This window comes from Netta rufina (assembly GCF_964035555.1).
Source record: "Netta rufina genome assembly, chromosome: 1".
Lineage (NCBI taxonomy): Eukaryota > Metazoa > Chordata > Aves > Anseriformes > Anatidae > Netta > Netta rufina.
In genome coordinates this window covers 75,754,813-75,772,209 of record NC_140123.1, presented here as the reverse complement: position 1 = coordinate 75,772,209, position 17,397 = coordinate 75,754,813, and the positions used below count along the sequence as shown (strand labels likewise).

General features: G+C 35.6%; 1 protein-coding gene across 1 annotated transcript in view; it reads left to right on the top strand.

The window, feature by feature from the left end:
- Positions 1-16,770, top strand: part of ANOS1 (anosmin 1) — a gene marked incomplete at both ends in the record, with an annotated part of 131,797 nt that extends 115,027 nt beyond the window's left edge. Inside the window, 5 exons of the mRNA XM_084288640.1 lie at positions 8,755-8,849; positions 11,559-11,730; positions 12,815-13,035; positions 15,859-16,000; positions 16,712-16,770. Of these exons, the coding sequence (XP_084144766.1) occupies positions 8,755-8,849; positions 11,559-11,730; positions 12,815-13,035; positions 15,859-16,000; positions 16,712-16,770 (689 nt within the window). The remainder of the gene's footprint in view (positions 1-8,754; positions 8,850-11,558; positions 11,731-12,814; positions 13,036-15,858; positions 16,001-16,711) is intronic.
- Between the last annotated feature and the right edge of the window lie 627 nt (positions 16,771-17,397).

The following is a 17,397-nucleotide window of genomic DNA, read 5'->3' as shown; positions in this document are numbered from 1 at the left end:
AGGGAGTAGCAGGTGCATCTCTGCATCTTCTCCCACTGAGTAGTTAAGCTGGCTGTATACCTGGACTCTGGAAATGGGAAGAATTCCCAGATTCCCTACCCTCACTATAGCCTCCCCACTTACATTAAGGTCAAGATTTGACAATGTTACACAGAAGGCTAACCTTAGTGACAGAATGCTCATAATTAGTCTTGGACTTATTTATATTTTTTTTTCAATAAATTCTATTTTTGTATACTTAAATATATGTGAAGGTTTGTATGGTGCTTCTATTCAGGATTCAAGCAGCTATTACGAGACTTGGAGTTTACACAAGGCAAATTTCCCTGTAATAGAAAACCAGAAAAAAATACTGTTGAACTAACTTTATATAGGGTGTTGTGTGTGGGAAAGGGAGTGGCAGTAGAGATAATCTGGTTTAGAGGTGATTCCAGACTTAAATCCTTTAATACAAACATCCTTAAACCTTGAACCTTTAAATCGTAAACCTAGATATGGAAACAAACACTGTGGCTCAGACCCACCCCTAAATTATATAGTAATTTTTAATATAATTTTTGGAAAGGATTATTGTTGTGTTATGCAAAGAGTGTATTCTGTAGAAAGAATGTTTGTTTTAAATTGAATAATGTGAGAAACGGAATATTTGCAATTTAAACAATGCTGCTCATGTTCCATGTAAAAGTTGGAAACAATATCATTTGCCTTGTTAAGAACTGTTTATTGAATGTAGTTTAAATATCAGCTGAGGGGGTTGGTGTTTATTTTAATCATACTGCTTGAATAGGTGATCATTAAAAAGTTATTGTTCTCAGGTGTCATGAACACCATGCATTTCATAACCAAACATTTGACATTTTTGATTTTTTTTCTACCACTGGGTGAATCAATACACAGGCAGCTAAAGTGCCAGAGTAGTTTTCGTTTCAGTCTTCTAAGAAAACTTGGCTAAAATTCCAGAGACAGAGCACATCAACATCATAGCTTTTTACAGGGGAAAACACATTAGCTTGGTCTCTTCCAACCTAGATGATTCTGTGATTCTGTGATACATTGTGTTGACCTACCTATCCTAAGACTGGCAGCTCACTTAAGTAGCATAGGTAAAATATAAAATATAAAAAAAAAAATATAAAATATAAACTTACTATTCCATCATTATTTCTTGTCCTGTCATTAGCCTCAAATTTCAAATGTTGATGAGAAACTCCATGACTCATAGAGGAATAGAACAGCTTGTAAACCAATATTGAAGAAATAACTGTTATGGTCAAATATTGCTGAGATCATATTTTGCTTCTCTGCCGTACACTGAAGTACTCTGTCTCAAACCATTTTTCAGTCATACTGTTATTACAGCATGACACTGTCGAGAGTAATAATTACCAAGTGGATCACTTTATACTAATCATGTCTTCAAAAGTGAAGCATCTAGTAGTAAATAACAGTGCTTCATTTATTCAGTTGATTTTTTTTCCAAATTTATGCCTTTCCTACATATTTTTTCAGGACCTTTCCACCAATTGGTTTTTATTAGAAAAACTGTTTATGAAAGCTGGTGAATTTTATAATTTTGTGTTTCCATGGAGAATGGTGGCCTGATAAACAGATGAATGAAGGGCTGAGAGAGCAGAAGACAATTCATAATATTCTATCTCAAATATTGGCATAATAGTTCTTGGTGTGGAAATATGGGAAAATTATGCTGCCATTCATGCTTGTGTGAGAATGGTGGCTTAGAAGCAGTGTTGTACTGTATTATATCCACACCTGCAAAGGTGCATCAAGGGTTGCATACTGAGAAACTATAGGGCAGGAACAACCTATTCCTATTTCTTCAAGAAGTCTTTGACCTGTACACAGCTTCAGGCATTTCAGAGATGATAAAATATTTTTCTTTATGTAAGACATAAATTTCACTATTTCGCTATTTACCATAGCAGAGCTACACTATTTAATACAAAATAAATATTTTTGTCCTGGGTGGTATATTATTTGACAAAGTATTTATGCAAAGCTCCTGCTATAACTTTGCCCTAGAAACAATCAAGCTGGTCAATATTGAGACATGCTTCATGTGCCCTGAGCTGACTCTACCCTGGGCTATAATATTAAATATAAAATCTTTACCCAGTCTGATTAAACTTTGCTATAGTCAATTTTTAGAGCAGTAATGCTGCAAGGCATGCAATCCAGAAAGGAAACTACTTGCTATATCTCCTACTTTCTATTAATCTAAAACAATTAAAGACATGTTCAAGACCATATTTTGACCATAGTTTGTATGGTCATTAATGTCTTGATCTTGTTGGATACTAAACTTTCTGGCCTTATCCATTAGTTACTCTTAACTATTGAAGTCAACACAACTGTTACTATGCTTAAGTGCTTTGTTGAATCAGGGCCAGAGTGCTCAGAAGCTGGTAAGATCAACCCCGCAGTAAGAGAAAAGAAACAAAAAACATGTGGCCAGTCACAAGTAATCATTGCAGTTGTGGTGTATGAAGCATCAGCTTTAGCAATATATCCATGGGCTTAGCTACATGCAAAACCAATTCCTTCAGTAATTTTCTTACTGAATAGCTTCACAGAAACTACAGTCTGTTTATGGCATTCTGTTTGAAGGAAGGTTAGGTTGGAATGAAGGTAGCAGGTTTTCATATGGCAAATTATCTTCCAAACTTTGATAACAGCCATTTTGCACATGCAGTTAATAGGTTAATTATAATTGGGGGTGGGGGTGGGGAATTGGGTCAGTTTCCTGAAGTAATGACAAGAAATACACAACAAAACACCATTTATTTACAGGAATGCTTTTGAATGTATGCTATTTTTATTGAATTAATATTTTTGTGCTGCCAGGTAAAGCTTTTAAATCTACGTTTAAATCCTCCCTCCCTCCCTCCCTCCCTCCCTCCGTTCTTTCCTTCCTTCCTTCCTTCCTTCCTTGCTTCCACCATATTTAATTCTAATGGGGAAACCTATCAGATACTGCTTATTAATTATTTCAAATCCAGTTGCTTTCCAGCAATAGATGTTGTGGTTTGGCCCAACAGGCGGCTAAGCATTTCACAACCATTCATTCACTAACTACATGCCACAGTGGCATGAGGGAGAGAATTGGAAGAAAAGGGCAAAAAACTCACGGGTTGAGATAAAGACAGTTTAATAAGGCAGAAAAAGAAGGGAAAATAATAATAATAATGATGATAAAAGAATATACAAAGTGAGGCACAATGAAATTTATCATCATCCGCTGACCAAAGCCCAGCCCGTCCCTGACCAGTGGCACCCACCTCAGACAACCCCCCCAGTTTTATTGTTCTACATGATGTCATTTGGTGTGGGACATCCCTTTGGCCAGCCTAGATCAGCTGTCCTGGCTGTGTCCCCCTAGCTCCTTGTGCACCCCCACCCTTCTTTCTGGCATGGCAGCACAAGAAACTGAAAAGTCCTTGGCTCTGTATAAATGCTGCTCTGCAACATCTAAAAGATTGGTGTGTTATCAGCATTGTTCTCATCCCAAGTCCAAAACACAGTGCCATACTACTTACGAGGTATAGAATTATCCCAGCTGAAACCAAGACAATGTTAGTGTGTTTACCAATGCCAAACATTTTTCTTCCGATTAAGCCTTCATTTGAGCTGCTGTTGTTGAACAAGTCTGCTTTGAAATGTTGTTTTCCATCAACTCCCATTTGATTTTTCTTTCTAGTAAGTTTCTGTGATTTGGTTGCCCACACAGTAATACTGTCACAGCTGGCATTAATTTGCATTTTTATACCAAATTGCAGGCACACGTCATTCAACAGCCATCCATCAAACAGAATAATATAGAACTATAGGGCTAAAACACTTCTACAGCAGAGACTGTTACCATTATCACCACTTGACAGGCATGGAGCAGAGGTAGGGAGGTAAGAAGTGCTTTGCCTAAAGACTTCCAACCAACCAGTGACCCAGCTAACCCCAGTACCCAAAACAATCTGATGCAATTTACTTGCTGTAGATTAAAGGAATACAAAGAAATACATGCCTCTTAAATGTTTGTACCTAGTCTCCTAGAGTGGTAGTAGGTTGCTGTGATATTGATGTTGCTGGGCTGCATGAACAAACTTCAGTGCTGCTTCTGCCCATGCTTATGCTGATTCTCTATCTACAAAGCAGACTTCAGCTCCTCTTGATTGTCAAGTTGGCAACCTTCTGTCAAGTTGGCACCCTTCAGGAGCAGTAAATACAACGTTGAAAAAAAGTATTTGAGGCAAAGAAAGGAGCTGTCTGTAGTAACGTGGCAGAAAAAAGAAACCACATTAGATGAAATTATTCACACCGCTGGCATTACTGGAAATGTATAGCAAGATAAATATGTGGAAAGTGTTGGCAAAGAAGAGCAATAGACATTACTTATTTTATTTGGTTTATTTTTCAGAAATGTATTTTCCAGAAAATGTAGAATCATTTAAACCAGAAAATCCAGCTGTGAAAAGTTGCAGGATTACCTGGCATTGTGATGGGTGATTTTTCTAAGTGAATCTCAAAGCTTCAGGTGCTGTCTGGAGATTATGAGATCTAGCAGATGTAAAATGTAGGCCAAGGGCATTCCTATTAACTGTCATGCAGAATATGATGCAGTACTTTTAGCAAACTTTTCGATACACAGTGTTTAAATTGTGCATAGAAACCAGAACTTTTCAAAGTGTCAAACTGAGGTACTTGTTATTAATTGACGTGTAATTCATTGACATTAATAACATTTTGAGATGCTTTAACATTTTTTTTTTAAAAGATACATAATAAATGTGCACTTTCCTCAAACATATATCTGAAATATATTTATTTTATTAGAATGGAACAGAAGAGTTTAGGTTACAGAGGGGGAGAAAGAAGGTAAGTTTGGCAAAGGACATCTTCATAAATAGTGAAAGCTTTGTGTATTCATTTGAAAATAAAGGCTATTTTTAGTTGGAACATAAGAGGGAGGGAATCAAAACAGACATCTTTTCAACATGCTTTAAAGCAAGCCCAGATCACTACATTTCTAGTTAGAGATATGAGATGTCTGTTCAACAAAGTTAGAAGGAAAAGAGCTAAGCACTTGTGGAATTTTAAGAACATGCTCATGTGATGCCCATATAGGAATGTTTTTATTAGTTTAGGAACTCACTTTATACTTCAGAAAATTCACCTTAAAAATCATAGCAAAAATAATTAACATTAGCTATTAATTTCTTTGGAAGGATTAGTTCTGTGCAGCTGTCTGAAACATCAAGAATTCTTTGGCTTGGGCAGCTAAAGATCATGTCCATGTCAGTAACTTTAGGTGATTTCTTGAAGTGACTTATGTAAAATATTTTTATGGTTTGCCTTTCTTTTTTTTTTTTTTTCTTTTTTTTTGTAAAGAAATAATTGAACAAAAGTACAAACAAAAGAACAGAAGTAATTGTTTGAGTAATCTGCTTGCAGTAAAAAAGTTCTTTAAGGAGTTCTTACTTAAGTGACTATTCTATTGACTAACTTCGCAAGCTTAGAGATGCTTAAAAGTCCTTCAAGTCACGTGTTTCTATGCAAATATTTTCAGTTCTGGGAAAGATGATTGCTCGCAATTTGTGCTTGGTGGATGAGTCTTTTTAGTGTTAAATGGCATGCTTTCTAATCAGAAGAACAAGGGAGTTACCAAACTTTCTAAAGACTTCCAATTGGAAGAATCAAGAAAACTCCTAACTATTAAGAGGAAGATGGATTTTATATTAAAAAAAAAAAAAAAAAAAGAAAGAAAGAAAAAAAAGGTTTTGTAATGTGATATATAAGAGAAAAATGTGAAATATCTAAGAACTGAAATGAAGGATTTTGCCATTTCTTTGCAGTGATGTGTTCCCATTCTAGAAGGGTTAGCAGAGCTTTGTGATAAAACTGCCAGAAATCAGTCCCAGTAGATACTGGATATTCTGTAAATATTAACTACTCAAATGACTTTTTGGAAGAAGTTACAGCTGTGAATTACAGTGTATTGACTTCATCTGGACTTAATGCACAACCATTAGCTTTGGAGATAGTGACTGACATTCAACTAGGATGCAGCTTGAACTGTTTGTCCCGTACCTGTTGCTGAGTTCTAATGGACAGCTGAAAAGAAAAATCTTAAAAATGTTACATTGGTGATCTCAATGGAAGGAGAAAAGAAGGCTAGGATAAGCTTTTCTTTTGCATGTGCCTTAAACAGAGAATGAGTTACATAAATACTAAACTCGAGAGCCATAAACTTTATAAGCAATTCCGGGAAAAAAATGTGTGTTTTCATCTTTCTTTTTTTTTTTTCTTTTTTTTTTTCCTTTTTTTTTTTTCTTTTATTTTTTTTTCTGATTGAAGTCTCTTAGGTGGCTTTTTAGATCATTCCATACATCTTGCATCATTCTAATTAAAAAAAAAAAAAAATTAAGAAAAAAAATTTCTAAAGCAATCTCATCATTTAATGTGCATACTTCATTCATATATATACACTTTGAGTTCTTCATGCCTCTAGTTGTATGTCCAACTTTTCCTGAGTTTTGGAAAAGTTTCTGTCTCAAATAGGACCTATTTTTCTGTTATGTTTCAGTTTTGCAACCCATATTACTCAAGCTTCATGAAGAATATGCATGCAAAACCCTTTCTGAAATAACTTGAGTTATGTATTGACTCAAAATAAAGAAAATCTTGTTTGTTTGTTTGTTTGTTTTTCAGTATAGGTTGCTATGAGAATACCAGGATTCCTTTGTTCATTTTGTTTAAATATAAAAATATGAAATTGTGGTTATTAAAAACATTATTAAAAACATTAATTCTATATTTACAGTATCAAGTTAATAGGAGAAGCAAGATTGACATAAAAAGTTTTTTGAACCTCTTCCTGATTTTCTAGCTCAAACAGATAAGCTATTTGGAACCACAGCTGTTTATGAACGAGTGACTAAGGGTTTGCTAATGCACAAGAGGTGAATTAGGAAGGAAGGCAAGAACTGTGAGAGAGAAGAAGCTGCTGAAAAGCTCACAAAATAAATAGATGTGGAGCTACAATAGAACCAAACAGCTTTCTGCAGTGCCAAAAGCTGAAAATACCAAATATTTTGGATGACAATTGATTTAATTACGTTTCTGGAAAAAGGCATAGTGAACCTCTGGACTGATATATCTGTGTGCTGAGTTGATGTAAACTCTTGATTCTTGGTATTTTGTAGCTTTACAAAGACCAGTCTACCTTACATGCAGATAGTTTAAATGATAAGTTCTGATTATCAGATAATATGCAATCAATAAGAGATTTCATCATTGCAATCACTATGGTCATTTGGCACAAGCTGCACATTGTTAATATAGTCAGATTAATATAGCACACAACACTTTCAGATCCCAGGAGAGGGGTACAAGCAGGTGATAGGCAATAATTGAGTGAACTGGAACAGATAAAATCAGATGAAACCTACTTCCAAGTGCACTGTGATTGTGTCTTCATCCAACAGGCATATCAAATGGGAAAAGCCCAGCAACCAAGAGGCAAGTGAAAGCACATCCAGGTATTTATTTGTTTCTAAGTGAGAGGGAATAATCACAAGGCAACAATTTATTTCTTTATACACTTCTTTTTGAGAGCATTTGGAGTTCTGAAGAAAACATACAAATAATTAGCATACATGTTATGAAGACAAGTGCTACAAAAATCTATTTCAAGGAGGTTTCTCATCAGTCTTTTTTACTAGAATACGATTTTAGCTAGTTTCAGACACTAATTATTTTCTCTTTAATTTATAATCCTTCCCTTCTGCATCCAACTTGCTCATAGCAGTCTAATGCCAGACCAGCCCTAAGGGCAGCAAAGATATTTGTTTTCCCTCTTGGAACCCACAATCAGGCTCTTGGCATTAGTGGCTATGTCATACCAAGTTAATTAATAATATCAGACACGTAATTTTGCATCCTCTGTACTGAGAGGGGAACTAAATCCAGAAAAAAAAAAAAATAATAAAAAAGAATAAATTTGTACTTTGAGTTTTTCTTCTTTTGTCTAAGTCTTTATTGCTCTTTGGTTTTCTTCCTTATGCAATCAGTATTGAGAAAAACAGCTATAAATTATTATGGTTATAGTTATTTGTAGGGCTCTCAAAAAGTGAAGAGCTGGAAGTTGCTTGAAAGCTTCTGTTTGAAAACATAGTGCTGTAAGTTTTGTCACTCAAGACTTTGGTATTACTCCTAAGAGTCAGAGACAGAATTTTATTTTGGCAGATACAAAACAGGTCTTATGATACATTCTGAAAAGACAAATCTCAGGATTTTGCAGGCATTTTCACATACCTCCAGGCACAGATTTCTCAAGTAGTGCCAGACAGCAGTGTTGCAATGCTCTGACAATATAAACAGTCATGGGCAGTCATGACAGTCAAAGTCATTCCGTTCATTTACAAGATATTCAGAAGGGGGAGCATTGAGATTATTTTTAATACTCACATACATAGATGCTTACATTTCTGAAAATGTTAATTCTCTATTTTAAAGTCAACATGTTAGCTGATATGGCTTAAATTACATAACTGTATAATACTTTCTCCATTTTATTAATGTGTGCTTATGAACAAGTGAGGAATTACCAACTCTAGAATACTTAAAATTCCTATATATATTCATATATATACATATGTGTGTGTATATATATATATATGAAATTGAGAACTTTCAATGGTGAAAGTGTAATTATGTCTTCTCCTCTTTTTTTGAACCATTTAGATATCAACATGAATCAATTCCAAGTCCACTGGTTACTGGAGTCCTGTGCACACAATGACACCAAGGGACTTGGGAAAGTAACTGAGCTGACTTATGTAAGTCTCCATTAAGACTTGTGCTTGACTCTGAATAGCTTCTAAACAGCAAGTGAAAGGATGGTTCTGTAACATAACACAGTATGTTTCATACTATATTTCACATATAAGTAATCATAGAATGGCTCGGGTTGGAAGGGACCTTAAAGACCATCCAGTTCTAACCCCCCCACCATGGGCATACCTTCCAATACATCAGGTTGCACAGGGCCTCATCTTGAAAGACCAAACTGGTCTTCTCTGGGCAAGCTGTTCCAGTGCTTCACCACCCTCTGAGTGAAGAATCAGTAAGAATAAGTAAGAATGCTTCTTTGTTACTTTCTTCTTATGCAAAAGATAGAAATGATGCACCTGGAGTATTGTTTTCTGTCTGTTTGTTTGTTTTGTTGTTGTTGTCTTAAATCCAAGCTAAGCTAAAATCATAATACTTTGTTGGTGTTATTCGGAAAACAAGAGCAGACAAATTTATAGATAAGTACCTATATATTTCTACAGCATATAGAACACAGGGCTTGATTTATGATTAGAACTGTAAGACTCTATCAAAGTGTAAATACTGACAAGTAATAATAGTAATTAATAAGATAGGTTTCCTTTTAGACATGCGGGTATGTTTCACAACCCTGAGGAGAATAATAGAATTAGAAAAACAGAACAATAGTTGAAAAATACTAGAAATTAAATCTGAAAGTTGCACAGATATCAGATAAGGAGAAAAGATACATCTAAGGACATCAGATCAAATATATGTTACAGTTTCAGTTCTTCATACTTATATTGTTGGTAATCTGGTATCATCTAGACATCATACTGTATCTGCAAGACATTATTTGAAAAATACAGTACTGTGATGAGTGCATCACAATCGATTTAGTGGGTTGTGTTGAATGGAATAAAACATAATTCACCTTTACTTCTTACAATGAACTGTACTACCAGATCAATTCAATGGAGTTAATGGCATGTAAAAGTAGAGTAAATCATAAGAAATAATTTCTCACACAAAAAGCTGTTAGCTTGTAAGATTTATTACTTCATGGGGTTAGCAAAGCAAATATTAGCAGTGAATTAAAAAATGATTATAATATAATGTTACGATCAATCAGTGTCAATATTTCAAGGTATGCCCATGAAGATAGGAGAAAGTTTATATTTAATAATTTTAGTTCCACTTGACGTCAAGATAGACTCTTTATACATCTGGCCAACACGTTGTGGGGTTGGTTCATTTATTTATTTATATCAGTCATTTTACAGCAGTATGTTCAATCTACTTTGTGAAACTGTATGTTTCTTTTCAGGGCTCATTTTTATTACAAACTCTCAGAAGAAGACTGATGCTACAAAGGGTTTGATAGTCAATTTAATTGTTCAAGATGTATAAAGGCCTTAGGCTTTCAGTGTTGAGCATTTAGTTTCTGGTCCATGGTTTTATGGACATTGCAATTAGACCATTTGCTATTCTCAGAGTGTACTTTGAGATGCATATGAAGCCTCCTAAAATCCAGCCCAAACTCCACATTACGAACAGGTATCTGTTTTAATGAGTGAATGGGAAACATTGGCTACAGGAAATAGCCTGAAATCTTGCCTAAATATACTATCATCTTAAAACAAAAGTCAATTTACAGTCATTTGTAAAATAAAGGAACAGTTTTGTTTGTCTGTTTTGTTTTTCTTAAAAAAACAAAACAAAGCAATACAGTTAAAGTTTAAGTAGGAATCAAACCTGTTATAATACTCTCACAGCAGGTGGAAGATGGAGAATCAAGTCCTTTCTGAGCCCAATCTCTGTATCCTATTGGAAATGACCTTCAAAGAGAAGTTTTGACTAACTTGGCTTGGGATTCACTTCCAAAAAAACAGGGAGTTGTGTAGAAAAAACTTGGAGACTAGTGATCCTGAAGTGAAAGAAAGAAAGAGCTAAAAGGCAGTGAAAGACTTGGGACCTTAGCTAGAAAGGTATTATTGGACATTCTCCCAGAAAAAAAAAAAAATGTATATATATAAATAAAGCGAACAAACAAAAAACACTTTTTTTTTTTTCCTCATAATATGATTTGTGCTAAAGCTTTCAGGCTGTGATATTCAAATATACTTTAGACAACATTTTAAGTTAGAAGGACACTTACACTTTGTGTAAAGTTTTTTCAGTCACTGTCTTTAAAACAGCTGTGGAGTTTATCTTCTTGATAATAAGATAGAAGTAGTTAATGTACTAAAGGGGAAAAAAAAGTGCATCTATAATGCCACACTGACTTTGAATGCACTTTTAAAAAGTTAAATATAGATGAAGCCTGTCATTTACAGCAACTTAACTCATCTTTCTTACATTTATTTAATTCAATTAGTATTTACATCCTCACATTGCTACCCTCACTGCCATCATGTCAGAGACTGTTCTTAATGTTAGATGCTAGTTGCTTTGATAGAGCATGGGGAAGGAACTGCATAGAAAGGAAAGGCATGTTGAAATGCCATGCTAATGTATTTTACTACTTAAAATAAGCATAACATATGCAATGCTTGCAACATATGCAATGTTTGCTTTGTTGACTGAGTAAAAACTATGTTGGCATGTGTTAAGCATATCAGGAAAATATTTTATTGGAGAAAGCTTTTCATCTTCTGCCATCCCTCCCCCCCCACCCCCCCAGGGATCTATTTGCATCATGCTCTCTTTTTGTTTTTCCTGTTTTCCTGTTACAGGAGAACTACATGATTCTGAAGGACCTGTCGTTTGCATGCAAATATAAAGTAACTGTTTTGCCTGCAAAATCTAAAGGTCGTTTTAAGGCTGAGAGTATTTTCTTTGTCACCCCACCTTGCTCTGCATTTAAAGAAAGAAACCACAAGCACATTAATTGTCCAGCTGAAGGAGGTAAGATGTGATTTGGAGAACTTGCCAAATAGTTTCAAATGTACTTACAGTCACCAGGAAAAGTCTTTAAAGGAAATTCTAAAATAGTATATAAAAGATTCAGAAGAAAAAAAAAAAAAAAATTAGTGCTTATGTGAAAAATCAACTAAATAGCAGTATAGATTTAAGTTGCCACATTCCTGTTTGTCAATTAGGTAAGAATTTTAGCGAACTGGTTACGAACACATGATGGCATTTGTTATCACATAGTTTTTAGTGCAAGGAGGAAGTTTCTCAGTTACATTAACTATAACAATGAATGACAGATGCAAACATAATTATGATGGCATGATCCATCTTTTGAATGTTTTAGTACTGATGCAAGCTGCTTTTTCAGTTTGGTTTAGTTTGGGTTAATGCTTTTCTTAAATAACAAATAAAGGTGCTCATACCTGGTAGAGTGTGGCTACAATTCAAGGTATAGCTAAAAGATCATGGTAAATCACAGAATCATGGAGATGTTAAAAAAGATCTCTAATCTCAGCTAATCCAGCCATGCACTTCAAGTGGGTCTATAGCCAGCGCTAGGTCAGGTCAGCCTTAGCTTTGTGAAGCCAAAGTTTCCAGCACTACAGTTTTCTTCCTGGGCAACTGCATACATTTCACCTCCTAATAGGAGTGCCCCTATTAAATTGTACTACAGTTTTAGAGCATAAATTTTACTTTTTACCTGCATCATGGAGATCTAAGGGTTTTCTTGTGGTCCCAAAACTGAAAAACAGCTCAGATATTCTGAAATACAAAGGACCCACAGGATGGTGAATGATGAATGAGGCGTTTATAATTTTGTGTGGCATTGGCTTTCCTTTCTGTCATCTGTAGCTGACATAACTTGATTTGAAGTTTGAATTTGGCCCAAAACACCAATGGAATATATCAATTAAAGGCTTTGGTTAGAACTGAAATGTAATGGCAGAAAGCTGGCAGGATACTGGATAACATTAGAAAGAGAGCTCTGTCTGACCTTGAGTTGCAAAATTAAATTAACATTATTGAATATTATCTTTCAAAGTTTAGCTTATCTTTCTGCTTTCCAAATTTATAGTGCCAGTTCTACCCAAAGTGTTGGCCAAACCCGAGAATCTGTCTGCGTCTTTCATTGTTCAGGAAGGTAACATCACCGGTCATTTTTCCTGGAAGATATCTAAGGCAGTCCTTCAACAGCCCATGACAGGGTTTCAAGTCACATGGGCAGAAGTAACCACAGAAAGTCGACAGAACAGCTTGCCCAACAGCATCATTTCGCAGTCACAGATACTGCCAGCAGTAAGTTGTTTGTTAATTTCCTTTTCTATTGCATTCATAACTGCATGCATACGTGGCATACTTTTAATTTTTAGTGGTAACGCAGATGTCACACATAGCATTCTCTCACTCTGTGGGCAAGTTGGAGCAGGAGGTGCTTTAATTTTTCCTCCTTGTTGGAAATACAAAGCACAGCTACTCTTCTCGATGGCACATCTAACATCTTAATGTGCACAATTGTCAAATTAGCAGCCATTATCTGAGAAATGCCTAAAGGGAGGAAAAGATCATCTGTGTGTGGCAATAGATGGTTTTTATTTTCTTTTGATGATCAGGCTGTTCAGCTTGGTGGTTACTATAGTTTTACTAATTATTTGGTGTCCATGTCCATAAATTTGATGGATTTAACAGATTTTTTTTCCCTCTGAGTCACTCTTTGCTCTAAGAGAAGTAAAAATCACTTTCCCCTCTGTGAATACGCGTTATTGTCTAATAGAAAAGTAAGTTGAGGAATACTGGATTTCACTGTTTACTGAAAGTATTACAACAGTTAATTTGAATTCTTCCCCCTATTTGCTTTAAGATGGCCTTTGCTATTTCAGTTCCTCTAGCAGAAGCAAGTGAAGAGCATTTCTTTCAGACTGTGTTGCCAGATTCACCAGAGTTCATTCAGACTCAGTTGCCAGATCCACCAGAGTCAACAAAAGGACTTAAGTAGCTGGCCTTGATCCAAAGTCTACTAACAATGTTGGGAGTCTTTCCATGCACTTCAGGGACATGGATCAAAGCAACTGTCTCAAGCAGAACAGGCTGAAAATCTTTTCACAACATTTGTTTCATAAAAGAATGCATAAAATGTTTTCTTGGACACATCTTGCATTCAATGCATTTTCCACAAGTCCAAGACAAGGTTCCCACAATTTTCTCTTAATTCCTAGCAGACTGCCCTAAGGCTATGCCCCCTGTGTTTGAAAGCATGTTTTTCTCAGACAGAGCAACAAAGTTGACCATGGATGCTCCAGAACTATGAGGCAAGCTACTATGCAGTGTGCAGAGCTGTTTTGTTCCACAATAGTACAGACTCAGTGGGATCCAGACTAGTTCATTCAAAGCTCAATCTACAGTCCCAAGCGGAAGCACATTGCAGATAGAGCCTTGGTCTCTTCAGTAAGCCACGTTGCAGGATTATTTCAAAGTGGATACTCAATCGCAGACATTTGAATGCAAACAGCCACTTTAGCACAATAAGCAGTTATAGACCATGGGATGTTACTTTTCACTTCAGTTTCTTTTGTTTTAGAACCAGGTGTATGGTTTATATAGAATTTCTATTTCACTTTTTAAGTTTCTAGTTCAGTTATGTCTAATTAAAAATATTTCTTTACCTTGTGTCATTGTGTTATGCTTTTATTATTATTATTATTATTATTATTATTATTATTATTATTATTATTATTATTTTATTTTTCCTCCTATGGTTTCACTACTGTGAAACCTGAAGATTTCTTTAACTATCTATTACCGTATGTATGTATCTATTCATAGCACCTGGTTAACTTGCACAAAACTCTGGTTTGAGTTGAAATAGTATCACCTGCACTCTGAAACCACCATAATGTATTGTATTTCATGGTGATGATCATTCACTCATTTTTGTTGGTAATCTCTGCTTGTTAAAAATTTAATATTTACACAACTAGGCTGAAGTGCACATGTCCCAGGAGCATATGAAAGAGAGTGAATGTCTAAGCGTGATGTATGCATTTCTCTCTCTTTCCAACCCATTATGTATGTTACATGTGGTGGAACAGCTTTTGTAAGATGTTTTAAGAGCAGCCCCATCTCAGTATATGCAATAATTTGTCAGTAAAGCTACACTTTTACTCCTGCCTTTTCTCTCTCTCTCATTTCCCCTTTACTTTCTGGTCTGGCAAGAACAGTAAATTATCAGTTATTCTCACAGGCACTTTCAGCGCCCTGCTGTGTGCTTGGGACAGTGCCTGCCAGAAGAGTTTGCTATGAAAATTCTGGCTAATCAGAGGACCACGCTGTGTGTGCGCTGTCCAGTGTCTCTGCCCCACAGTCTTATCCCTGGGACTGGTATGCTGTGTGTTTCTGAGGTCCTTTTTTAGCTTGGAATAAGGTGAATTGTGACTTTCAATTCCTGAATGCCCTTCAGTCTTCAGTCAGATGTATTCCTATTTGGGAGCATTTATAAACTTTGAAATTATTTTGCACAGTTTTAAGTGACCACACAAGGTACAGAACAATAAAAAGTGAGGACAATACTGATATTTCACAATCCATCCTGCCAGAAATGTGATTAAGAACAGAAGGGATGATTTTCATGGTGTAACTTTGGAAAAACCTGCTGAAATCACTGTAGCCACCCAGATTTCACTATCTGCAGCATGTACTCCAGACCTGAAAATTGCCATGAGTTAATTTATCAATTAGTAGAATTTACAGCCAGATGTAAAATAAAAACAAGTGTATTTAATTAAACTATTTAAAAAAATAAAATAAAAAAATAAGAAACTAAACACTTTTTTCAGTGATGAACATATCAACTTTCAAGAATGCTAAGGAAAAACTTGTACCTCTTACACGTGAAACTGTAACATTAGGGGAACAATGTATGCTCAAAGTCAATGGCAAGCAAAAGTTCAAGACAAACCTCCTCAACCAATTACATATGTTGAATACTTCTTACAGATTTCTAAGAAAGCAATTCGTGGGTGCTAAAAGTGACAGAACCTGTTTAAACCACTGATTTGTGGGAGTAGAGCAACCAGGTTTTATTTTTAGATGCCATGAGAACTAATGTAATTTATTTATTGTTAGGATCATTATGTACTCACTGTGCCCAATCTGAGGCCATCAATGCTGTACCGACTGGAAGTTCAAGTGCTGACAACTGGTGGGGAGGGACCAGCTACAATAAAATCATTCCGAACACCCGCTCTTCCTCCATTTTCACCCCACAGTAAGTAGTACCTCATTTTGGCATGTTGTTGTGTGTTAAAAAAAAAACAAACACAACACCTCAGTCTTACACATGCAAGCAGGTTGCTTGACCCTTAGAATCTTTATTGGCTCTGGTAGAATTCCATAAACATAATGTGCATGGTATTATTATTATTTTTCTCTCTCTCTCTGTCTCTCTGTGAGTGTTTATCAGCAGTAGTGGAATCAAATATAGTCTTTCTCTCATTCAGTTTTGTGTGGTCTTACATTTGCCACCACATTCTACCACAGGCTTTTACCTGTAAGAGAGGCCACCTTGGGTGGTCTCTCCTCCAAGTACCATCTAGGACTGGGACTGCTTAGCTTTCAAGATTAGACTTTTCTGAGATGCATTCAGTTGAATATGGCTATAGTATGACCATATTTCTAAAGCTGTGCAAACCTCTTAATGGCCGTTACAAGCATTTGAAAATGCTTGAACTTTTCAAATTCAACAACTTGTTGAATTTGAGACACAACTCAGTGTTGTGAAGCCCAGCGAAAATTACAGTGAATTATTCCACTAAAGTTGTCTGGACTGAATATGCACCTAGTTGTCAGAACAGGCAGTTCACTTAAAAGCTGAAGGCTTGCAAGCTGGAGGCCTCAAGAGGCCTTTACAGGAGAATCTGGTAAATGATTGTATGATTTAGGGTTTGATATATGCGTACTTTCTTATCCTTTTGTTTAGGACCTCATCTGAAGCAACATCATCCACACCACTATAAGCCACCCCCAGAGAAATATTAAACTGTTTCAGATGATTATATAAATAAGTGAGAGGAAAAACTGAGCTCCCAAATGGAGGCTAGGAAAAGGCACATCTGTAGGAGCAATGAATACAGTTTTCCAGTGGAAGTTACCATGCTGTACGATCTGTATCAACTCTATGTAGTTTAGTAATCAAGAATTGTATTTGCACCAAGACAAGGATGAAGCATACAGCAAGTAAAATTTCAGTACCACTACTATTCAACAAATTGAAGATTGCATCGAACTCAACACCTGAGAGAAAATCAAAGTGTGTTTATTATAATGTTTTTGTATTTCTATGTTTGAATTAGATTGAAACAGTGTGGTGTATACAGCTTTTTCTCTTAGTGACTTCAATGTTAATATATAAAAGGTTGTCCTGTGATACATACATACCTTTGAACACTGGAGGCCATGTTGTCATTAACATGTTTAATTGATCTATTTTACTTAAAGCCCTCTTACCAGTTCCAGTCCTAGAGTATTTTGCTGTTAAAGGTCTCCACTTGTCTGAAATAAGGACATAAGTAAAACAAGTAGCAGAAACAGAAACCTTTAAATAGTCAATATTTAATAACTGCAGTATCACTGCAGAGGAGAGATATGATACATTTGCATAGTCAG